The sequence below is a fragment of the Gekko japonicus genome, unplaced genomic scaffold, assembly GCF_001447785.1.
Source record: "Gekko japonicus isolate JY-2015 unplaced genomic scaffold, Gekko_japonicus_V1.1 scaffold31, whole genome shotgun sequence".
Classification (NCBI taxonomy): Eukaryota; Metazoa; Chordata; class Lepidosauria; order Squamata; family Gekkonidae; genus Gekko; species Gekko japonicus.
The window spans coordinates 1,908,835-1,934,565 of NW_015161404.1; the positions used below are offsets into that span (position 1 = coordinate 1,908,835).

Genomic DNA, 25,731 nt, shown 5'->3' on the forward strand with positions numbered 1-25,731 from the left:
ACAGTTACAGTTGTATTTATCTACAGCATGTATGAAATGTACAGAAATATGGACGTAGAGAAATTATTCCACTAATTGAGTTTATGAAGCCAAGCCTGTCAACCAATGTGAACAGTCTCGGTTCATTCAACCATTAAATAACTTAGGTGAGGAACATTTGCCAGGGCTTAGTGCCATCGTTCTGTGAGATGGTGACTTTTAATACTGGCCAGCTGAGGATAAACTGCAAGTATTTAAACATATCTTGCAAAATACTGAAACAGAATATAATCATAGTTCACATTACATCTTATATATGTATAGAAGCATGAGGTAGGCTTTGTTAAGAATATTCCTCAGGGGAAGAAAAAGCAAAGAGTCTTGGAAGGCAAACGAAATCTCCTACCCATATGATCTTGATCACTCATTGTTGCCCTTGTGATGCAGGAGGTAGGGTACCAGAGCCTGGGAGCCCTGGTTTGAGGCCACAGTCCCCATGTTGCTTTATACCTCCTCAGCAATCTGCCAAGCCAGTTTGCAATTTAAAAAATTCCCAAAAGAATAGTCATTGTTTGGGTCAAGAGACAGACCATGGCACAATTCTGAGCAACTGGAACAAAGAAACAAAATAATTCGGATTTGAAAATGTGAGGCTGTGGCACTCTATTCCTATACACATTTTACACATTTACTCAGTCCCAGTGTTTTCAGTGAAAGAGATTCCAAAGTAAATGTATCACTAGGCAAGTAACATTGAACACAAAAGGAAATACTTGGCAAATAGATATGTTTAAGATCTGGCTGCTAGTTTGAAAAGGTGGAACTCCACAGATACCTCCTTATTATACAGTTTGCATAAAATATTTCCTTTCAGATATGTACAGTTAGATTTCACAGAAGAAGCAGCATGTTCTGTATTCATACTTTTGACTTTAGAGGCTTCTTGGTTTGGTTGTAAATCCCAGTTTTTCTTCCAGCAGGAAAATACAAGCATAATCTAAGCATACCTATGGACAAAGTATCAGAACAATACAAATTGAATAACTGTGCAGTTTAACTATACAGAAAATGAAACATTGGACTTACCTGACGGTTTCTCTTCAGTGAGGCGAAGTCATCCAAGCTGGTGAGGTCATGCCTCCTCTTGCTCCAGGCAGGACTATGCAATTTTTGTATGACTCTCCTGGGCCAGAGTGAGGCTGTCCTTACAGTTATCACATAGTCCAGTTCCATATCTACATCTTATTTCCTTGTTTGTTGATCGCATTCCCCCACCTTTTTGTTGTTGTTATTGGGAAGTGGATGACTTCACCCCACTGAAGAGACAAAACCTTCAGGTAAGTCCAGTGTTTCATTCTCCTTCAGTGGGGGAAGTCATCCAAACTGGTTATATACCCAAGCTAGATGAACGGGTGGGAAGTCTATAATTGAGCGCAATATATTCATGTCCTCAATCCACCATTTGCTATAGGACTCTTCTCCCAAAGGCTGTCTCAACAGAGTCCAACTGGTCAAGAATGCCTGGAGAAGATGTTGAACTTGGCAAATATCGTTAAACTTATAGTATTGCTTAGGGAAAAGATAATTACTTATTAGAATTGCATGAAAAAGATAAAGGATGGTGTGTGGTTTTTCTGAACATGAAATTCACTTAAGTGATATTAAGCAAGGAAAATTCTGTAACCAAAATTATGTTTGTTGTAGAGAAAACCAGAAGCCTTTTATGTACCCCTTCCTCCCCCCCTTCCCTCTGTTTTTGTTCTTTATGTTTGTATGGTTTCAATCTCTTTTCTGTGTGTTTCCCAGTTTTATTTATTTAATAAAATTTAAATTTCTCACAAAAAATGACAACATCCTTATAGGATGGCTTTAACAGGTCTATATTTTTATTATGGGCCCATTTCCTGAATGCAGAAAAGGTATATATATATATATATAGTTGCTGGTCTCTTCGCCTGTACCATAATATCCACTATTTACTTCGAAAAACCAGATCTCTCTAAATCTGCCTGCTCAACCTCCAAGCCAATAGTTGGAGCCAGGCTGGGTCCAGGAGAAGGATAGGCCCCTGAGCCAGTAGATCCCCTTTGGCAGGAAGTCACCATGGGTCAGCCATTGACATTTTTATTAGCTCTGAAAACCATGGCTGTCTTGACTAGACGGGTGCAATGAATATCACCTCTGCCCCCTCTCCTCTTACTTTGTTGAGGACCTTGCTGATCAGAGGAGTCAGAGGGAAGGCATACAACAGTCTCCACAGCCACTAGTGTACTACAGCGTCCTCGCCCTCTGCTCAGGGTTTGAAAAATCTCAACAGGAACCTGGTTGTTGCTCGACAATGCTAATAAATCCATTACCGGCATCCCAAAATGAACTGTGACTTCCCAAAAGGTGTCGTGGTTCAGAGTCCATTCCCCTGGATTGAAGTCCTTTCTGCTCAGCCAATCCACTTGAGTATTTGATAGACCTTGAACACGCTGTGCCTTCAGGCCTGTTAGATGCGGTTCCACCCACTGGAATAGGAGCTTTGTTTCCTTGTAGAGAGGAGTTGCCTTGGTGCCCCCTTGACGGTTGATGTGAGCCTTTGCCATAGTTTGTCAGTCCTCAGTAATACTTTCTTGCCTCAAAGGAGGTCAAGGAAGACCAACAGAGCTAGCCTGATTGCCCATAGTTCCAGCCAGTTTATGCTGTGTACCTTTTCCATAGGACTCCACCTGCCTTGAGCTACTTACAGTAACTGTCTGGCAGACTGGTAAATGTGGATGTGTAGATAAGCTTCCCTGAGGTCCAGGAATGCTAGATAATTGTTCTACTGTATAATTTGAAGGATAGAGTGAAGAGATTCCGCACAGAACCTGCATTTCTTTACCCACAGTTTAAGGTCTCTCAAACTGAGAATTGCTCTCCAATTGCCTGATCTTTTGGAAACTACAAAGAGGCTTGAGTAGACTTCCTGAAATCACTGATGAGAGGAAACAGGCAAAATTGCTCCATTGAAGGTGCTGGACTGCTTCCAACAGTAAGTGATGCTTTTGTTCTGCCTTGGGAACTGGAGATGGAATGAACCAATGGTGGGGGGGAGAGAGAGAGAAAACTTTATCTTGTAGCCATGTTTGATGATCAAAAGAACCCACTGGTTGGATGTAGAATTTTCCCAGATATGAGCAAAGTTCTGGAGCCGACATCCTATCAAGTAGTCAGGCAGTAGGTCTCTTGCCCGAAACATCCCTATCCTGCTTGTTAGATGGGAACTGTCTGTGTTGGAATCCGGGACGGTATTCAAAGGCACAGTTACTCCTGAAATCCCTGGCCTCTTGCAGGGGTTCTGTAGTTATGAAAGGAGCAGAAGGTTTTACCTTTGGTGTCTTTGTCCTTAGAAAAGAGGCAGACGACATTGCTTTCTTTTTCTCTTTAGTCTCCATCAACACCTTGTCTAGTGCTCCTTCTCTGAAGAGTAACCTGCCCAAGCATTTCTCTGCAGACAAATTGGATTTAGACAGAGGATCTACCTTCCAGTGCTTTAGCTACAAATTTATTCTGCATGGTGTCTTGGGATGCATCTGCTGCAAACTCTGCCACTCTCTTATTTTAAAGAGTGACCTTCTATACGTCAGGGGATCAGTCTCCATATCCTGAAAAAGACTGTCAGCCCAGATCATTATAGCTCTGGTAAAATTTGAAAGAACAGCCGAGGTCCTGATAGTGAGGGAAGAAACTTCATGAGATTTTTTTAAAGAGCTGTTTCATTCAAACCTTTTAGGACATTGTCTCCATCTTTAGAAAGAATGGCCCTTGAATGAAGGGCAACCACAGGGGTGTCAACCAAGGGAACCTTACAATCTTCCTTGGTCTCCTCTGGTACAGTGTAAAAATTTTTTGGCAATGCCTGTTAAGGAAGTACCACTGCCCAGAACAGACTACTCAGCCCTCAAGACTTCATAAAAAAAATCTGGGAATGGACAGACCCGAGACCCTTTAGATGGTCTCTTAAATCTCCTTCCATCTAGCTTGGCAGAGGCTAATGAACTGGTCTTTTCCAGAATATCTTCTTGATAATTCAGGGTAGATATGACCTTTTAAAGGAGCCTTTGGTAATGCTCAGGTTGTAATAACCTAGATGAACTGGCCTGTGAATTATTTTGAGTCCTCCCCGACCATTCTCCCTCCTCCTTGTCAGAGCTTGCTGCCACAGAAGCCTTGGCTGAATGGATCTCCTCCACCTCAGATTCTGAACCTGAGCCTGCTGTGTTTTGGGCTTGGTGAGGCCTTTTTCAGTCAGATCAAATGATCCATCTCATAGACCCAATGATGAAACATGAGGATCCATCCTCTTCATTAACAGCCTCCCTATGTTGGGTACTTGAGTGCTTTTTACTTGCTGTCATTTTGGGACATTTGGATCTAGGTGAGTGAGGCATCCTCTGAGGAAAAAGATCTGGGAGAGGGAGAGCTTCTTCTATGATCTCTTTGTCACCTGTGCCCCTGGCCACCAGACTCCTGTATGCCTCCAGCCCTGGTCCCAGGAATGCCTGTAGGTGGCAACAATGATTGGAGTGGGGACATCCATCCCAATCTCCAGGCCTGCATAGTCCAGTCTGCTGAAGCCAGGTTGAAAAGGGTGGGCAAAAATGGTGCACCCCCCCATTTCGGGGCTTCCCACGGTTGCCAGACAACCAAGAAAAGACAGAAAGGCTTGTGGGAATGGAGACTGTCCCACCACATTGTCCCTCGTCCTGGTGTCCAACCTGCCAAAATCATGTCCCTGTCACTCGTGGGGTGGGGAATCTTACCTCCGACTTCATTTTGAGCATTCCCTGTAGACCCAGAAGCTTCTGAGCCAAGATGGGAATCTTCAGCTGCGAACAGATCCATGTGGCCTGCAAGGGCCTGAAGGGGTCTCTCTGTGGAGTTTTCAGAACTGGTGATAGAGAGGCTAAGGAGAGACCTGAAGCTTTGGGACTTCCTGCCTTGCCCATGGCAGTGATGGCTGGGTCCTTAGTCTGCCATTCTCTTGTGCCTGAAGCTTCAGACAGGAGAGACTTGTCCTTAAGGATGTCTTTTTTTCTTTTTAGATCCTGATCCAGGCATCTTCTTGGAAAGTTTGTCCTCCTCCATGCCAGTAAGATCCAAGAGGTACGATTTTTAAAAATTATTATTATTCAGAAGAAGCGGAGCTAGGCTCAAGCATCCCGCTGGAGTTGCAGGGCTATCGAAATTGGAAGGGCAGCCTCTCTCTGGCCCAGGAGAGTCTTCCAAAATTTGCATAACCATGCCTAAAGCAAGAGGAAGTGTGACCTAACCAGCTTGGATGACTTCCCACACTGAAGGAGTACTACAATAGGAAATTTTGACCATAACCGTACAGGTGAAGAACGCATGTGTTGGAAAGACCATGAAGAGGAACACAGTTAAATCACATGAGATTATATGTATAAATGTGTGTCTCTGTGTAAACAGACGTGGATGAATATAAAAAGGCTCACCTAACTAGCTAAGAACTGCACTTCAGTCAGTACCACTGATTCCATGTGACTGACCACATAATTATCCTTGGACTCTACTGATGTACCAACATCAACCATGGCCAGCTGTATCAAACCTGTCCAGCATCCAGCTGTTGCAACTGAGAAAGAGACCAAGCTTTGGATCTACTGCCACCCATCATGTCACTTTGCACCCATTAAGCTTTCACCCTCTTCTTCCAGAGTAGCTTCCTGTCGATCACTGTTTAAATGTGGAACAGGAGAAGTATGCCCTCTGAAGCAAACATGAATTGCTACATCTTTCTAACCACCTCATCCCAAATACTGAAACAAATGCCAGTACAAATTTCCATTCTGAGGAACAGTATCTTGACAAATTGTACCTTAAAATGATTCAGCTGGTAATCCTGCCATCATGATAGTCTGTCTTGACATACATTTAATGACATTTGTGCAAGGAATTATGTGGCCAACTGTCTATGACCTCTGTGTTTTCTGCTCTGCCTTTAGTGTCTAATTCTTCTTCAATATGTCAGTCTCAGTTCAGTCAGCAGACCATAATGCTGTCATTAAATCTTTCATTTCACATCTACAGTTGAACAGTAAACTTATCCTACGTATTGCGAATAGTAGTCATTCAAGAGAATAAAGAGTAAAGATTGGGAAATTCTCTATAATAATAAAAACAATTCTAAAGTTATTTTTGCACCTGTGGCTCTCTATGGTAACCCTCTTGATGTTGTGTGTTTCAGATGCATTGCTTCAACTAGTTTACAGTGGGTTGGATCTAAGGACTTCATTCCATTAAGTTAGAACTCTCTCTCTGATGGAGAAAGACAGCTCGCTTAGCAAAAGGGAATCCTTGGATACAATTCAGTGTACACACATTTCCTTCTCTCACATGCGATGGATGGGGCTAGAGAAGACAAACTTATTCCTGTTATACCAAACAAGTACACAGCATTCTCTTGTGAGAAACTGACAGGTTTGCAATAGCTATGCAAATCCAAAAATATGAATAATAATTAAAAAGATGTCTGTGAGACTGCAGAATACTCAGATCATTGCAACATATAAAATTTAAAAAGCATTTCTTTTAGCTAAGATTGGTGAGAAGGCAAGAATTAATTCATTTTTTATAAAGTGTCAGATTTTATTGATTTAAAATACCTATAAAACCTGCTTATCTCCCAGAAATCTGAAGGCTGGTACCCAAGGCTGGTAACAACACAACACACAATTAAAACCTTGAAGCAGCCAAATCAGCAATTCATAAATCCAGTCTGTCATTAAAATTACCACTTGGCTGCCCTTCTATGACTTCTTGAATGTCCTTCTAAAACTTCCATCTTACACCCTTTCCTGAAGGCCTTCAAATAAAGAGGTCTTCTTAGAAACACACTCACAGAGGTTGTTCCATGCAGTGGAGACTACTAAATATATTTGCCAAAGATGAATTTTAGTTAAGAGCCTTTCTTACCTAAAAAATGGATTCTTTAAATCAAGGACATTGCCTGACTTAAAGCCAGTCTCATCCACTACAGCAACAATCTGGATGTCGTAACTCTGCCTGTATCATAAATCAGAAAAAAACTTTTTAAAAATGGCAATTATTTCTTTAATAACTTTTTATCAGGTATCCAGGTTGTCAGAGTAACTGGTGCTCTATTTGTTTGTGTTTCGATGCATACAAGTTAGGATTAAACATACTAATTTGTAACATTGGCTAACTTAATCAGAATCCCGTTAATCAATTGAGTCAATTAATCAGAACTATCCTTGTGAAAGTTTTTTGTTTGTGTGTGTGTGTGTGTGTATAAATAAACTTTATTGGGGGTTTTTTAGGGGGAGGGATATTTAAGTATTCAAGTGATATTTGGGATTCTCACGAATACCAGATACCAATTCCTCAGAAATTCTGGATATATTTGTGAATATCTGAAAATGTTTGAGGTGGGCATTTTAAGGCTCCCAGCCCTGTTTTTCTTCAATTTTAGAAGTTTTCCAGGCCAGTAAGAGCTATCCAGTCTGTTGGACATGTTACATTGGCCCTGGGTTCTGCTGGGGTTTCCTGGTTTGACATTAGTTGCGTTGGGCTTGCAACAGTGTCCCTTGCTTAAACAGGTCCTGCTGGGATTCGCCAACTGGACTTTGATTGTGTGGGGCTTGCAAGTGTCCCTCACTTAAGTTGGTTCTGCTGAAATGTTCTGCTTTGATACTGATTGTGTTGGGCTTACCATGTTGATTGTTAGTCTGCTGGTATTCACTTGTTTGATATTGGTTTTGTTGGGCTCGTTTGCATTTGAAGGCTTCTGGCCAGAGGTTGTTCTATGTTTGGCTATTGGCTTCTTTGAATTTCCCCCCATAGACTACAATGAAGACAAGTAAGACGGCTGGAGGTACGTTAGTCAGGGGCTCATAGAACTGGTCCCCTTGATCCAATTTGCTTGAAATTTGGGCAGTCTTCAGTAGAAAGGCAGTACTAGGGTCCCTGAAATTTGGTTGAAAAGCAGCAACTCCAGTACCCTGTCCCAAAGCCCTCCAACAGGGAGTAATGGGAGCCAATAATTCTGGGACGCTCCCCCCAAATTCTTTAAACTATACTTGGGGACCCAAACGCCCCCACCCCTAATACTGGTATTTAGGCCTTTCACAAAATCTGAATACCACTGTTTTGGGGGGTTTTTTAGGGGCACATCCATAACCTTCAAGTCAGGCTGAAATTCTTCCAAAGTTTGAGGCCCAATTTGGAATTGGCATATCCTATCACTAGCATTTCCCGGCAGCTCTATCATTGCCCCCTTCCCTCTCCCAGTCATAGCTTACCCGGCAGTGATGGGGGGGCTGAAAAATGGAGCCTCCATAGTGTCCTGACCACTGCCGCAAATAACTGAGATGCTATTGTGTAACATAGCTGCAAGGTCTTCAGAATCCTTAACTAGGGTTTTCCAGACCTATAGGAGCTACATCTTAGGTTTCCTGGTGCCTGGGTTGCTTGCAAAAGCACCTTGTGTCACTAGAGCACAACTGAAAGTATAACAGAGGCTGTTGGAATGCCTCTCCATCATGAGGTTTTTAGCCATTTTTTAATTTATTATCTGCAGTTGGAAAATTCTACTCCTCCCCAAAAATCTTTTAAAAATGTACTCAAGCTGTGGCCAAGCATGATTTTTATCCTCCTTGCCCATGGTCAGAGGGGAGGGCTATGACAGAGCTGTCATGATTGGGCAGGCAATTCTAGTGCTTCCCCTAACATGTGATCCCATTTCCCTAGGAGAACTGCTTCCTTCCCCCTCCCTTCGGTTTCTCAGGAAACCTGTAAAATGGAGGGGGGGGGGAACAGGCCTGGGATCTTTAAAATGCCTGCCCTGGATATTCCTGAATATTTCTGGAAATATTTGGGACTTGGATACCAGTCTTCCTGAGAACCCCCAATACCACTCTGGTACCCAAATATATCTGCCCAAAATATGAATAAGATATTTTTTAATGCTTATATTTGGGCTATAAGTATCCAAATGCACATCCGTATGCACAATAAAATGATATCACTTTTGGCATCTAGCCTTTTCCATCATAGCTCCCATCCTATGGAGTGGGCTCCCTTAGTTGGTGGGGGGAGGGGTGCCACCTCAAGTTGTGTTCAGGAGAGACTGAAAGGTTACTGTATTTGCTAGGGTGTTTAATGGGGTGTAGACTGCAGAATATATATATTTTTTAATCTAAACCACCAAACCAGATGTACAAAGTATTTCCTGTCAGGGCTACTCCATTATACCTCTGCTACGGTTATCATGGCAGTTAGATCCAGCTGCCTTTCTTGGCCTCAGCCTTCAAGGACCAGAGTAAGAAGAGGCTTTTGGCAAGCTTCTGAGCAGTTGCTTTAGCTTTGAAATCCTGCCTATTCCTCATCCTACTTGCCTTGGACTACTTTACTAGACTTTGACCTCTGCCATATTCCAGTTCCAGATCCTTATTTCCCCCTGCTGATCAGTTGGTTTTGGATCAATCAGATTGTACTTTTACCCTGCTGAGATTCAGTTCCTAACCAATTCTGGATTCTGTGGGATACTACTTTAGTTAGTTCTTCAAGGGCTGAACTACATGTTTCATTTGACACATGACTATAGTGGGGACTTCCATAGGTCAGCTGTGAGCACCTTGTGGGAACTAAGTTCTCAATCATGTGGACCCCTGATTCAGATTGGGACCATTGCATGCAGGCAGAAGGAACTCCTGCCTCTCCTCCCCATGACATTTTCCTGCCCCTGGGGGCACATCATTCATTGACAGCTGCATGTATAGCCCCATAATCACACAGCCAGTTGCCAGTGGGACAAATATTGCCCTACCAGAGATGTTTGGGGTTGAGACAAAAGGGCACAGAGGGTGCGGCATGCATTTAAGAAATGCATTCCAACAAGGAACTCATAGCTGACAGCTGACTTAAGTCTTTGTGGCAGTCCCACTTCAAGCATAACACGGAGTTCAGCCCTAAAACTGAAAGGAACACCAAGTTCAGACTAGTACATAACAATCTTAATTTCAAAGTCTTAGCCAGGTGCTGATCTTTAGAAATCCATTAACAATAATGTGTGCAGCTAGCATTGTTCTGTCCTAATGTGTCCATGCTGGAGTTCCATGAGAGTAATTGTAATATCCCAGTACATTTTCTTACAGCGCAGAGATTACTTTTTTGTCTCAGTTTGGTCATCTAAACTTACTCCTGCTGATCTTGTCAATTCTGAAGTGTCATGATATAACCTTAAGTATCCCAGTAGGGATAATTAAACTGTTCATACACCATGAAGGGCAGTACAGAAAACCTGGCACAGGGAAATTTTGGACAGGTGGTGCTTAGCTCTGTGGATGAAAGTGTGAATTTCTTTTACTCTTCCAACACAATGACCAGATTTATTTTGTTATATATTTCAGCAAAATTCCATGCTATCTGCTGATTACCATGCACACAGAATTTGACCATATGTACTATGAGAGATCTGTCATAGCAATTTAAGATTTGAGCAAGCCCGTAAGACCTTCGGTTCACATCCCATTTTGAAAGGATTTTTATACGAGTAATATGTAAAAATAAACAGAAGAAGAAAAAATGGTCCTGCATGCTCTAATCCTGCTAGACATACTAGAAAATCTTTAAAAGGATTCATACCAGCTAGCAAACAGAAGTACACATTGTTCTCTTCTCTATATTACGAGAAACCAAAATCAAAGAATGTAAGTAACTTTAAAGGCACACTAGGTTACCTACTGTAATGAATTCTTATTAGTTCTCTAAACTCATTAAATTATAGCACCTTTAAAGAAAAGAAAATGCTCTTCTTGCCCACTGTATTTTCCACAACAAAAACTGATATTGTTATGCAAAATTTAGCATAAGTATATAAAGAGATGCACAACAGCAGGGAAACCTAAAGTAAATTCACTTGTCACAAGTGTAAAACTTGCTGGTTTTTCCCCCTAATCATCTTTTTGATACATGGACATACACAAGGGTAGATTTCTACCCCATAAATTTAGATTTAAAGTATATTTTATCTTTTTATTGCCATTTCTGTTCATTTCCACTAGGGATGGGTTTGAACTGGCTGACAAACTGAAGTTCATAATGAATTTTGACCAGTTCGTGGTTCATGAAGAGATTTTCACAAACTGAAGAACCAGCATGAACTTCCACAAACTGTGATGCAGTTTGTGGTGGTTCATGAAGAGGAGAAACTCCTGCTTTCTGCTCCTCACAAAAAACAGCTGAGCACTCAGCTATTTGGAAATGCCTGCTTTTCACTCCCTGCAAAAAGCTGCGGGGAGAAGAAAGCAGCATTTTAAATGGCTCATGAAAAAATATGAACCAGTTCAGATTGCAAATCGGCATATTGGTTCATTGTTTGGTTCATGGTTCAAACACAAACCAAACCGCAAAAATGTGGTTCATGCCCATCCCTAATTTCCACAACCTTGCAAATGCCTCGTGTACTTAGCCTTTTTTCTTGGCAAGGAAAGGACTGTCAAAGTTTGGCTACTTACCGCTTATTTGCTACAAACAGGACTTTCCCTGAAAGAGTTTCTCCTTCTTTGGCAAAGAGAGGTGTTTGAAGAAGGCAGCGTACTTGATACCAATGAGTCAGAGGTTCTGTTGGAGCAGTTGATAGCCAAACTGTTACCCTTAAAGCAACAAATTAAATAAATATGCATATATCAAAAAGTGAAGACAAAAAACTAATACATACTTATTCGGAAAATGAATGTCATTGGACTACTACACCAGGAAGCCTAAGCAAGCAGCAATCCCACATAACTAAAGTCAGTGCAGCTCTCCTGGAACAACTACTTTGGGGATCAAAAGAATGCCAAGTGGCAACTCCCTTGTTTGCTTCTTCATCAAGAAGAAGAGGAGATTGGATTTATACCCCGCCCTTCACTACCCAAAGGAGTCTCAGAGCAGCTTACAAACTCTTCCCTTCCCCTCGCCACAACAGACACCCTGTGAGGTAGGTGGGGCTGAGAGAGCTCTGACAGAAACTGCCTTTTTTCAAGAACAGCTGTGCCAGAACTATGGCTTGCCCAAGGTCATCCAGCAGGTGCAAGTGGAGGAGTGGGGAATCAAACCTGGTTCTCCCAGATTAGAGTCTGTGCACTTAACCACTACACCAAGGCACTACACCACTACACCAAGGCATGCAAATTAAAGCACACACTAAACATCAAAGATGGAATCCAACACTCATCCATCTCATGTATGGAGAATTTGAGCTAGTCAAGCAACCTCACACTTCCCAGGATGGAGTTTCCTTGTACCAAGTCACTGGCAGACACTTGCAACCATGTGAAATTTTACTACATGGAGCTGAGTTGTGTATTTGAGTTGTAGTGAACAAGTTAGGTATGCTAATCCCTATGCAAATACAATGTCTAGATCAGCTCTTGTTTTGTATCTGAGGTGGTACATCATATCTTACCACATCATATTCACACCAATTTAGCCACCTCAAAACTAAATCCAATAATCGGGATTAATCGTCTGTACACTAGGCAGTTGACAAACTTGACCAAGGATATTAAATTGGTCTAAAGAAAAATGTCCTCTTTCCTTAAATTGAAATTTTAAAGCATATCATGGGGTGAGTTGGGGAATACGTACAGTGAGCCGACAAATGCCACATCAAACCAAAATGCCAAGCCATGGATTAGCCCAGATTGCATCATTTGAAAAACAAAGGGGATTTCCACTCTGCAGAAGCAAGTAAGAAAGTTGCCAAGGTAATCCACAATCAAAATACAACAACAGAATTTTATAGATCATTCAGAAACTAGCATCTTAATCTTAGAACATGTATATTACAAACCAAGTAAATGGATTTCAGTACAACAAAGTATAGTAGTGGCCATATGCCATTTTAAGCACACTGTTATGAGTTTGTTGTATGTTTGCTGTGAGTGGTTTGGACTAAAGTCATATCCTATGACAGAAGAATGTTAGTACCCCTTAACAACTGCGGATGTTTCCTCAATGGCAGCTGTCAGGAGATGGTCTTCTGACAGTTCTGGCTAAGAACCCACCGGACGCTGGGAAATGACATCCATCCGGCTGAACAGTTACTGCTGGTCTGCAGTAGCACAGTTAGATTCGAGTCCTGTAGCACTTTAGAGACCAGGGGATAAGCTTTCCAGCATCAAAGCTCCCTTCATCAGACACAAGTAGTTATGTCTGACAAAGGGAGCTCCAACTCTTGAAAGCTGATATCCTGAAACTCTCCTTGATCTCTAAATTTACTGTACTCCATAAAGCACTGAAGGAGGGAGCTGAGAGTGACTCCTGTTTCAGATTTGTCTATCTTGGTACTGAGGCGCAGTGACGAAGTCACTCCACTATGAATTCAAGAATGACTCACAATGTAATGCTGTGCAGACTCACTCCAGTCTAAGCTTGTGGACTCAGACTGCACAGGATTGTGCTGTCAGTGACTTTGGCTGCTTCACTGATATCTTGACATCAACACCCATTCACCTTACAATGCTAGATGTGAAGGGAAAACTTTAGTCTCAGAGGGTAAGGGGAGTTGGGGAGTTTGGTCTGTATCTGGTTAATTGCTATTGCGTTCCTTTCAGGTTAATTGCTACTACATTCCTTTCTGTGCTTTCTCTGCTGTGCGCCGACATGCTTATCTATACAGATGTGCAGGAGGGTGTTGTGGTGTCTCGGTTTTCCCTAGGTGTCATGGGAGAGTGTTCGTTCTCAGCTTCAGCTACCTAACGGTCTCTAAGCTTTATCCCGTGCGCGGGAGGGTGCCTAATTGGCCAGTACTGGGGGGGGGGGGTGCATACGAATACCCTATATCCTATTAGGCCCATGGGGCCGCCGCCATTCTTAACAGTGCCTATGTTACTGCATCTATAGCTCTGCAATAAAAGTATAACCGTTCCTGAATGCGTGTACTTCGTTGTTGGCTGTGGGTTCTGACAGCTCTGCTCTTCCAGTTTATTTATTCCAGTTTATAATACAATTTATTACAATAAATATACTGCTACAGTCAAATCATATGTCTTATTACACTTTTTTTGCACATGGCTGCTTCCACACAGAGACGAGCATCCACAAGGAAGCTTTCCCCTGCTCTTTCTTTGCCCCAGCCCCTGATGCATCCACTGAAGGGCTTTTTTCAGGCTTAAAAAAAAGAGAAAGACTAATGAACCGTTGCAACAATGTACTAGTGTCCAGCTTCTCTAGCCCTTCTAGATGTTGCACATTTTTCTTATAAGTCTGCAACCAAAAATGCTAAAGACTCTTTTGTTGTAATAGAGCATTATAATGTTATAAGGCTATAGCTACAGATTACACAAAACAGCAAGAAAGCCCTCTGTGGACAGCAGGGGAATGATTGGTGCAGTTACTAAGGTAAGGAAAATGGTGCCAATGTGGGCAGGACCTGAAAAATATGTGTAGCTTCCTGTGCACATGGTGTCCAGAATGGCTTTGACTGCAATATTTCCAAAAAGATCATATCAAACTAGGTTTGCGAAAGATTGCAGCAAAGCAGGGTGAAACAGGGAAACAGGACAAATAGAGGCTGATGTTATCTGAATGCCCCAGAATACAACACTGCTGTAAGGAAGCCAAGGCAAGGCAGAACATTCTTTTGAAAAAGAACTCTTTATAGAATTTAAAGCAGATAGATACTTCACTCAGTCCTGTTCGATCCCAAGTAGTGTGCTTGTTCAGTTATGACTACTGAGAATTATAACACAATGCTAAAGGTGTTATTTAGAGGTGAAACATTTTGGATGTGCAGCTGTGGTCAAGGCTCCTAAGCTTGTTTCTGAATGTGAACAAATATTTCAAATGGGAGCGTGATATATATATATAGAGAGAATTTTCCTCAGACTCTGACCTGTGCAAATCTTCTTCTGCTGCTTCTGTAAAGTTGACAGTGTATTTTACTGTTCGGGCCATCAGAATTCTGACGTCAAATGTGTCCTGAAAAGTACAAATAAAAGACACACATGATGTAGCATTTTAGGCATGCTAGACAGACACTTTTGTCAAGAGAGTTTCAGAGGGTAGCCAGGTTGGTCTGCAGTTTGAACAATTAGATTCGAGTCTAGTAGCACCTTAAAGACCAACAAGATTTTCAGGGGATGAGCTCTCAAGAGTCAAAGTTCCCTTTGTCAGATACAAGTATGTGGCGGCAAAGGGAGCTTTGACTCTTGAAAGCTTACATCCCGAAAACCTTTTTGGTCTCCAAGGTGCGACAGGATTCCATTCTAACTTTCTGTCATGTGATGACATCTTCTCTTGCTTCATTCCATACTCTATTATTGCATGTTCTTTGTATTTTATGTAGTAACCTGCACAATATAAAACAGCACTTTTTAATTTAGAACACTGCAACACACACATCACTGAACTATCTGAAGAGAAGAGGGGATTCATAGGGAGGAGAAGCAGTATCTAACCAGTTAGAAGTCTCATCATTTGGGACTTTTAGTATAGTTAGAGGAACAAAGCATGCCTAGTTAGAACTGTCTAGCAGTTAGTATTAAGTTTTGCTCCTCGCATCTTCTGCTATTACAAATCTAAATCCTTTAAAAACAGAGAAAAATACCAGTTCATGATTATATAATGGTTAAGAATATTTGCCTACTGTTGATGCTGTCTGTTTTAGAACATTAATGTGTAAATGTATCTATAATCAGAAAATATATTCCCCGTATATTCCCCCAAGGGCACTGCGATCGGGGAACTTCCACCGCCTGGAAGTCCCAGGCCCCCGAGGAGTGAAGTTGGCCCAAACCAGGGCTAGGGCGTTTTCGGTGGCGGCTCCCACCTGGTGGAACAAGCTCCCGGAGGAGATCCGGGCCCTGCGGGACCTGATGCAGTTCCGCAGGGCCTGCAAGACGGAGCTCTTCCGCCAGGCCTTTGAGGGGGAGCCGCCGCCTCCACTATTCCACCACTGATTTTCCAACCATCTACCTCATATGGTAGGGGTAGATGTCGCCCAATAGAGCTGGGAAACACCTCTCCTGGCGCTCCTGCTATGAAGAACTTGGCTGCCAGTGTGGGACGTCGCGTATCTTGGTTTTTATGTAAATTATCAGAGCACCAAATTTTATGTAAGATATATTGTTTTATTGTGTTGTTTTGCTTGTATGCATACTTTTAACTTCGGCATGGCCGTCTGTTAGCCACCCTGAGCTGAAGATTGGATAGGGTGGGATATAAATCCCAAAAATAAATAAATAAACGCTACACACAAAGGTGTTTCATCCTGAGCATGCAGACACTCCTGCATCCACTTCAGCAACACATTTTGGATGTCTTATTAATCCGATTCTGCTTAAGTTGCTACTTTTTAAAAACACCTTACTCCTATTTGGTGGCTGGGTTAACAAGTTCAAATGAAACTTACTACCAACAGTACTTGAGTTATACTCAAAACTATATGTTGCATTTATTTCCCCAATTCTTTTTTCTGCATTGTTTTACAAAATGCAAAGCAGCAGCCTGGAGCTGGTTTTCTCTGAGCGACCAAACAGTATATGGAGAAAGGCTGCTCAAACCTTTCCCATCCTGTCATTTTCAGCTCAAAATCACTCTTCACAAACTGCTTTCGCTGGGGGGGGGGGTAGGAGGGAGATACAAGGTCCTCCTATTTTCCCCATCATATAATTTCCACCATTAGGTTAAAAAAACAAACAGATTAAGGGAAGTGGGTATTTTCAGATGGAAATCAACAGACAGGAAAAGGGTTAAGCAGCTTATTTCCCCTCCAAACACAAATCAAGGCCTGCAGGCAAACCTAAATCTAGTCAGGTGGTTGTCAGAATGGCAATTATGTTGGTGATGTACAACTGGAACTTTACTAGTTAAGATCCTACTGAACAGTGGCTATTTGTAAATATGCTCCAAATTGGAACAAAATTATTTCTGAAATTTGGGTGTAGTTGCCTTGCCATCTGGTTTTGTTTTCCTGGCTAACATGAGGCACAAGTGGAATGAGTGACCAAGCAGATATGTGACTGGCAGGGTTGTCAGTTAGTTGATCTTCCTGCCAAACAGGCCTGTTCCAGTTGCCATTTCAGCACGTATCATTTCCACTTCCCACTAAACTTTGCACTGTCTCACTCACTTTGGAAGAGCTTCTGAATACTCTACAAGCATATGCCCTGTGTTTGTGCATGGTATTTAATTCTCTGGGCCTGCTCCCAAAGGCTGTGATTACACATGCTGCTGTGGGGTGGGGAAATTGGAGGCAACAGAAGTGACTACTGGACTAGTTTCCTAATGATGAGTTTTAATTACAATACTAAATAATGCAGGGTTTTTTTGTAACGAAACAAAATATACTTTTTTTGGAGCACTGTAATATGCAACTTGGGGAAACAAGTAAACATTAGCAGTTGGATTTGGGATACATTTGAACTGTCCTCTGAAGTACAAAACAGCGCAGAGGTTCTAATGTCTTTAACATGTTTGCGGCCCCAGCACCAAGGGGAAGAGCAAGGAGGGTGCCAAAGGCGAGGGGTTCCCTTACCCCCCCTCTGGCAACTCACCAAGGCCACCCTCACCTTCCTGCCCTTCCCCCCCCCTTGCAGAGCCACAAATGGGACCCACAGTGAGTCCAAGCCCTGGCTTCCCCTTCACATGGTAACAAAGGCTGCCTTTGGGAGCCAATGTGGAAGCATGACAAAGCGGAGAGAAAAAATGTTAAATGTTAAGAAGAAGAAGGGATTGGATTTATACCCTGCCCTTCACTACCCAAAGGTGTCTCAGAGCGGCTTACAAACTCCTTTCCTTTCCCCTCCCCACAACAGACACCCTGTGAGGTAGGTGGGGCTGAGAGACCTCTTGACAGAAACTGCTCTTTTTCAAGAACAGCTCTTATCAGAACTATGGCTTGCCCAAGGTCATCCAGCAGGTACAAGTGGAGGAGTGGGGAATCAAACCCGGTTCTCCCAGATTAGAGTCCGCGCACTTAACCACTACACCAAACTGTTACTTACTACAATAGGTTGCCTGAAGTATTCATCCACAGCTGCATTGCGGAGGCTGGACAGATTGACCCCATAAAAACACTGCTGATACCTAGAAAGAAAACTACAGTTGTAAAACATTACACACACACACACACACGCAAAATATCTCTATAGGCTACACATAAACCCCTGATCCATGTAAATTTTTCAAATGAAGCATGAAGTCTGATCAAAGTATTTTTTGAGTTGCAAAGATACTGCCATCCTGTTCAGTGTAACCACTTCATCCTGCATGTTGACGGTTTGTAATTGCCTGCTAGCTCAGCAAGCTCTGCAAACAAATGCTAAGATAATGCTGTTTACTTCTTCCATGGAGAGACCTTTGTTGCCTTAATATACTGAAAGGTTTAAACACATGGGAAGCACACAACAGATGAAACCAGACAAATACTAGAATCTCCAAACTTTGTAGACATGCAGCAGCTGTTTCCTAGAACTTCAAGAGCCCAGTTATCAGGTCCTACTAAATTCAATCACGGACTAATCCAGAGCTAGAAGCCATGTGCATTCACCATCGCAGGGAACACAGAGTGCCAACAAAAACATGCATTTATAAAACACAGAGCCCCATGTGTGCTTGGATGTACATGCAAAGCTCCTACATGACTGCATTCCTCAGCTGTTTAATGGAGAGGGCTGCTTTGTGTGCACTCTGCCCCTTCGTTCTATGAAACTGAACTGGAAAAATCCTTGCAGGTAGGCCATGCTCTATAAGCACACTAGAGTTCCTGTGACTGCAAAAAAGAACTGGAGCAAAGAGGCATACAGCATTCTACATTATTTCCCACCAAGATATTTACTTCAAATGTTTCATATTCAAATGTATTAAATATTTTAAACTAACACAAGTGCTTTAGACTATAAATCAGGTGGCAGCATTTGTGCTGCATGTTCAAATGTTTCCCACCAGGCTTGTGCCCAAATTACAGGAATTACAAGATTCATAAATGAAGTTTAAAAAAATGTGCTTAGAGAATTACAGCAAAAGAGAGACTCAGCAAAGGAAATTTTGCAAGTTCAGTAGCTGGAAAACCTGTACCATTTGTCAGAGACGGAACAGAGGAGGCCAAAAGGACACCACTTGTGTTTCGATAGATGAAGCATCCCCATTATAAAGAAATCACAAGAGAAGCCTCATAAATGGATTATCTGGCCATACAGAAAAGTGTGTAGCAAAGTGAGTGACAAACTGCAAGTCTGATAGAGACTCAAAAAAAAAATCTGTCTTCTTCACTGAATGGTTTTATTCATAAGTCTTATTAAAGGTAAATCTGCATGTTCAAATAAAGGATCCCAACTCAAATCTACTCCTTTTCCTCTCAAAGCTGCAGAGCATCATTTGGCAAGTTTGTGTAGAGCCAGCATGATATAGTGATTAAAATGCTGAACTAGGTCTTGGGAGATATTCAAAATCCCCACTTAGTCATGGAGCTCACTGGGGCTGCATTGTGACAACATATCGACACTAAGGTCCATTCTGCATCTGGCATTCACTCCACATTCTCTCAGCACTTGACCTGGTTCCCCCTTGCTTCGGAATATCTGTTTTCATTGCATTGCCTCAGATCCTGGTTTCAACGCTCGCTTCTGCGTTAGTATGCCAATTTTCCTGTGTCAGTACTTGCCTCAGTGGTCATTAGCCGCTTAGGAGATGCTTTGGATCTGAGCCAAGTAATTCATGGTGAGGTGATAAATACAGAAGGGGAAATAGGGGCAGGGGAATCGATGAAGATAAATGAAGCTGTGTCAAGTTGTCTGCTTATTGTTCCCTTCAAATTGGAAGTGGAGGAAGGAAAAGGTCCAGCTCAAAACCACATTCAGATACCCTAGGGCAACGCCGTACTGAGTGCAAAGTCACCCCTGAACAGCTGTAAATCTATGCAGAAGGTGCCATAAAACACGATAAACAAAGGAAGTGAAAGCAGCATGCAGTGTAGAGGGAGATTAATGTCCCAAAGTGGCTGTGGAAAAACTGCGAGGAAACAGATTGGTGCCGAATCAGCCTAAGCCTACATATGCATGAACTAGGGTTGCCAAGTCGACTCACCCCTCGGAGCGGGGGAGCCGTGCTGGCATCTGGGAGGTCCGGTGGAGTGCGCACGCCGGCAGCACATCACCAGAAGTGACGAGCGACGTTGCTGACGTTGGGGGCGTGGCCGAGCTTGTCGGGGGGGAAACCATATGGTTTTCCCCCCGACGAGCTCCGCCATGCCCCCCACATCAACGTGGCGCTTCGGGGGCGGGGTTCCCCCCGGGGGCCGATTCCGCCATGGCGGAAATCGGGCCTCCGAAGCGGGAGATTCCCCGCCCCCCGGCCCCATTTGGCAACCCTAGCATGAACCCAGCATGGTGCCAGGTTCATGTGCCTGACTTAACTGCAGTTACTTTACTGACCTCCTCAAACTGGAATTCTAAACCAGGGTTTAATCCAGACTCAGAAAATTAACTCTGCATTTGTACATCAAAGTTAGTTTTAAACAAGGATGCCTTCATCATGCGAAGGAGGCAAGTGCAGACAAGCCAGATTTATGCCCATTCATACATGATGTCAGCTCACTGTTTTACAATGTCTGAAAAAAGTCTGTAAGTTAGAGACAGTGTATGGGCATACTGATACACTTAAATTCTGCTAAGATAGGCCAAAATGATACACTAAATTAAATAGGGCCCAACACCCAGCATTTCTATAAACTCCTCAAAATACCTTCAGGATCTAGAATACTGTTAGGAAACTAGTAGGATCCATGTATCAATGAGGTGAATGATGGCAAATTAGCCCCAAATCAGTGTAAGAAGCTCCTGATAAAAATGCCCGGCCCTCAAAAGAATAAGAACTGCAGCTGTCCACTTATGTAACACAGCTAAGGTTATAAAAGAAAAAGTCTTAAATTGGATTAGTAATGTTTAAGAATCCTGAGTGAAATGCACCCATTGTGAAATATCCAAGCTGTTTCACTGTTGAAAACAACCTGATATGATATGACCATCAAAAAGCCATGGCCCTGGACTTGCCTGGGGTTGTTATATGGCTGCATGGTGATGGGCAGGACTGGAAGGCAGGCTTTTTGTGCTGGCGTGGCTGCTGGCCACCTGGGGACGTCCAGCAGCTTTCTCCAGACGGCCAGTGGCCTGCTGCCTTGTTTGCTGGGATGGGTGGACTAGGGGAGGGCCCCTTGTCTTGGGGTTCTTTCCCAGGTCTACCCCTTCCCCTCTTAAGGCTATGTGGCTGTCGGGCTCCCCCAGTGCACACTTTGGCCATTCCCCCTGCCCCCAGTTTCTGGTTTTGTAGTGTGGTTGTCTTTTTGCTATTCTTAGAGGAGGGCAGGGAGCTGTTCCTGTTGGCAGCAGAGGACAGGACTCGCAATAATAGGTTTGAATTATGGGCGGGATATTAGGGGAAACCTTTTTACAGTAAGAGTTGTGTAACAGCGGAATCAGCTGCCTAGGGAGGTGGTGAGCTCCCCCTCACTGGTAGTCTTTAAGCAGTGGCTGGGCCAACACTAGGCTGATTCTGCACTGAGCAGGGGGTTGGATTAGACAGCCTGTATGGCCCCTTCCAACTCTGTGATTCTATGATTCTTCTTGCCTGTCACAGTTTTAGGCATTCAGCCGGATCCATTGGGGGGGGAGACTGTGCCTGCATGCCCACCTGGGGGTGGAGCCAGGTAGCAGCATGCTCAGCTCATGAGATGTTGCTTGGCTCCATTCACAGGTGGCAAGGGAACCACGCAGAGGCTTGCCATTCCAGGTCTACTCTAGGGCTGCCAACCCCCCCCCAGTTTGCCAGGGGACCCCCGTTTTGGGGGGGTTCTACCCGCTGCCGGCCAGATGGCCGGCGGGGAAGCCCCACCCCCAACACCCACACCCACCCATCTCTCTCCCTTTAAGTGTGTGCAACCCGTGTTTCATCCCAAGCGCAAACTCCGCAAGCTTGCATGGAAAAGCCAGCTTCGTTCTTAAAAGGGAAACGCAGCTGCTCTTAAAGGGGAAACGCTGGCTGCCGGCTACTTTAAATGTAGGGAACTGCTGTTTCTGGAGATCCGGCGCACAGGCGGGGGGGGGGGGGGGCGAAGCTCCCGGCGGCAGACGTCCCCAACGTGACGTGATCACGTTGGGGATGCCCCACCCCCTCCAGGAACACCCCCAAAGTCCCCCGCTGGGGGTGGAAGATGGACTTGGCAACCCTAGTCTACTCCCAGCAAGTGGGCTGTGTGGAAGGGTTTTATCAGCCAACAGGCGGGTTGCCCAATGCCTGGACCTATGACCTCTGCCACACCAGTGCTCTGGTGGCTGTAATCAACAAAGTTGTGGCCTGTTTCACCCCAATTCTGTTTCTGTGTCCATGTACTCTGCCTACTTTCCCACCCTTCACCTGTCCTTAGGACCACAAAGCACTACATTGTTAAACATACTTTAGCTAAATACATCAAGTTGGTCCATCACACACCATATGTCAAGCATTGCAGCATGTATGAGATACATGGGCTTTTCCATACACAGATATCAATGGGTGAAATGGCTCTCAGAAAATCCGACTATGCAAACTTCCTTGTTTAGACACAGAATGGTTAGCCTTCAAAGACCATTTTTGATATTTTGGCTTACTATTTTATGCAAAAATACTCTGATTTATCTAGCCTAAAAACCACACATTTTGTGTACACTTTAATAATGTTCTTGAATCACTGCATTATCAAATTATATTAAATCTTTATAACATTTGAGGGATAAATCTGACATATCTGACAGGCTGGATTATTTTTCACTGACAAATAGGGCTGCCAACCTCCAGGTGGGCCCTGTGATCATCTGGAGATCTCCAGACTATGGAGATCAGTTCCCCTGGAGAAAATGGCTGCTTTGGTGGGTGGACTCCCATGGCATTATACCCCACTGAGATCCCTCCCGTCCCCAAACCCCACTGTCTCCAGGCTCCACCCCTAAATCTCAAGGAATTTCCCAACCCAGAGCTGGAAGCCCTAAATGACAAGTGTTGCCAAATTTCAAAACATACCTTACAGGCTTTTCTGATATTTCTGATACATGGGAACTAATAAAATATTTTTTAAGGATCTGCAATCTGCTGCTTACAAAGATGAAGGCTATTATGCAGACACTGTAAAGTTATATAAGTATTTTCCCCCCAAAAGATACTCTGACATAGTTGTGCCAGGCAATTACGTTTAAAGGTTATGAAGCAATCACATACATGCCTTTATTTCTAGAGACTTTTACTTACACACTTGGCTCAGAAAGTTCTTTAAGCTTGTTGAAAACCAGTCTGCTTGCATGCAGATGAGGATGTAAATTGGAGGTATATAAGGCAGGAATGGGTTTCTGCTCTACATATGATAGAGAACCCCCACTACTGAAAAATATACAGTGGGGGCAAGTAAACGTCGCACATGCAAAATACAAAGTTCAAAAGTTGATTCTGTATTTATTTAAAATACAGATATCCTTATGTACCTCCTGATCAAGAGAGATGTGAAACAAGAACCACATGCATACTTCTCCCACAGACCAAGATTCACATCAGTAGAGACTAGCATGCAATGGATGCTGTTGCTCAGGCCCTGCTCAGCATTCATGTCCTAGGTCTGATTGACTTCAGACCTCTCAGCAACCATCAGCCATTTGCTTTTGCTTCAGGATGCTCAATCAACTTCATGCTCTGAAGCAATCATTGGGCCTTCAAACTGGGGATGGAGAGACTCCCAATGTGTCCAAAGATCAGTGCTCCCTCTAAGCTGTGGAGTCCTGTGAGCAAAGATTCTACTTTGTGAGCTACCGGCATTAAAGTTGTGAGTGAGCGATTTGGCTGCTGCATCAATTAGTTTGCTCTGGAGCCCTCTTTCCCGAGCGAAGACAAAAATGTGTGAGCCGGAGGCTAAAAAACTGCGAGCTGGCTCACACTAACTCAGCTTAGAGGGAACACTGCCAGAGATCCATGCTGTGTGCATACTGTGTGCAAATAAATCTAAATGTTGTTAAATGTGTGTATGTACATTCACGCAAGTCTATGATATTTGCATGTGTTGGTGTGTTGGTGTTGAACACTTATATGCATGAGTATGTATGCATGAGAGAGCATGTGCAGAGTGTGTGGGTGAATGTGAGTTGGTGTGTACACACCCTATGCGTCTATGTAAAGAAAATGCACGCTTCAACATGTACCCACTTCTGTGAGAATGGTGAGACTCTTACATGATTCAAGTATGTATCTGTGAATTGGCATAAGGACAGAAGTGACTGAAGGAAATGAAGGGAAAGTCTTCTTTGACCCATGCCTTTGCTCTCCATCCCCATGGATTATTGCAGATCTTCATCTGTCTCTTTTTAATTATAACCTGTTCAGCAGCGCCTCGACAATGTAAGTGGCCAGCCAGCTTCATCTCACAATTCATTGCAGACATCTGTCTATGCAGGGGAGGGGGGGGGAAGAGCACTGCATAATTTAGGAGAACTCAGACTTGCAGAGACTCCTAGCCAGGAATAAATTATCTTGCAGGTGTTTTAGTATTTCTGTTTCCATAGGCAGAAAAATCTTTTGAAAACTGTTTGGCTTTACATTACCAGCCCTTTATTTTCATAGCAAGAATAAGAAAGAGGGTGGTGCAAAAGCTGCTAAAGCAGAGCAAAAGACATTTCATAGCCAAGAGATTCTTCACAAATAGGCTGTATGATTTTAAATGTATGCAGCACTCCTGCTGTAAGCACTATGGCTGATAAAGCCCCAAATACCAACAATGATAAACAATAAGAAATGGGAATCTGTGATAATTCATGCAAGGTGTAAAACACCATCTCCTGCAAGCACCAATGTTCTCATGTACACATGCACTCGCACTTTCTGAGATACATGCATTCGTAGATGTGCATTGATACAGCCTAGCCACTGATCAGCAGAAGATTAGCTTGCTGTAAGAAGAGGAATCACAACAGGACATACTCCCTTGCCTCAGTCTATGTATGTATGCATTGAACAGCTGTATGTATTCAGTCAACGTGTCCCCCAAACAATCAACTTATGGCCAATTCACATATTTCAAAGTCCACACAACTCCCATGAGGACTCTGGGTCAGATATGTGCCTGGCATTCTGTGCTGGGAACTCAATTCCCAGACTTATATGGACCCATTGGAGTAGCTTACCTGTAACCATCACTACATGTGAGTTTCCTCAAGGGCTAAACAGCAGCTCCCTGGGGCCATTTCAGGTAAGGATAACAGCACAGAGGAGAAGGCTAAAGCCCCCTCTTATGTGCCACAGTCCTGCTCTGAATTGGGTCCTAATGTACCTGGGAATTACGTTCTCAGCTTAGAACTCCCAGAATGTATGCACATGTGTTGTTGGATCAGAAGAAATGTACATCTCCGGAGCTCAAGTCAACCTTTATGGAGATGAGGACTGAGACTCAACTTGCCATCCTCTCCAACTGCTCCAGAAATAGTACCACACTCCTCTATTTGCAGGCAATGTAAGTTTTCCGGGGGGGGGGGGTGTTAGAAAGAATGGAAAGTCAACTGACCCCTATTCTTCTTTAAGGCTTTTATAATTGGAAGAAACCCTTTCCTCATGTGGCTAATTCCCTAGTTTTCATCCCTAGTCCTCTTCATGAAGACCAAGTTCAAATAGTAGGATCTAGGTAAATGGAAACCCATCTAATTGGGGGGGGGATGGTTTTTGTCTAATGTGTACTTCATATCCTTCTCTTCA

General features: G+C 43.3%; 1 protein-coding gene across 1 annotated transcript in view; it reads right to left on the reverse strand.

The window, feature by feature from the left end:
* Nucleotides 1-6,938: 6,938 nt before the first annotated feature.
* Nucleotides 6,939-25,731, reverse strand: part of LOC107122836 (histone-arginine methyltransferase CARM1-like) — a 99,688-nt gene continuing 80,895 nt past the window's right edge. The window contains exons 8-12 of the mRNA XM_015425979.1: nt 17,979-18,060; nt 14,867-14,952; nt 12,619-12,708; nt 11,505-11,642; nt 6,939-7,032 (exon numbers count right to left, since the gene is read on the reverse strand). Of these exons, the coding sequence (XP_015281465.1) occupies nt 6,939-7,032; nt 11,505-11,642; nt 12,619-12,708; nt 14,867-14,952; nt 17,979-18,060 (490 nt within the window). The remainder of the gene's footprint in view (nt 7,033-11,504; nt 11,643-12,618; nt 12,709-14,866; nt 14,953-17,978; nt 18,061-25,731) is intronic.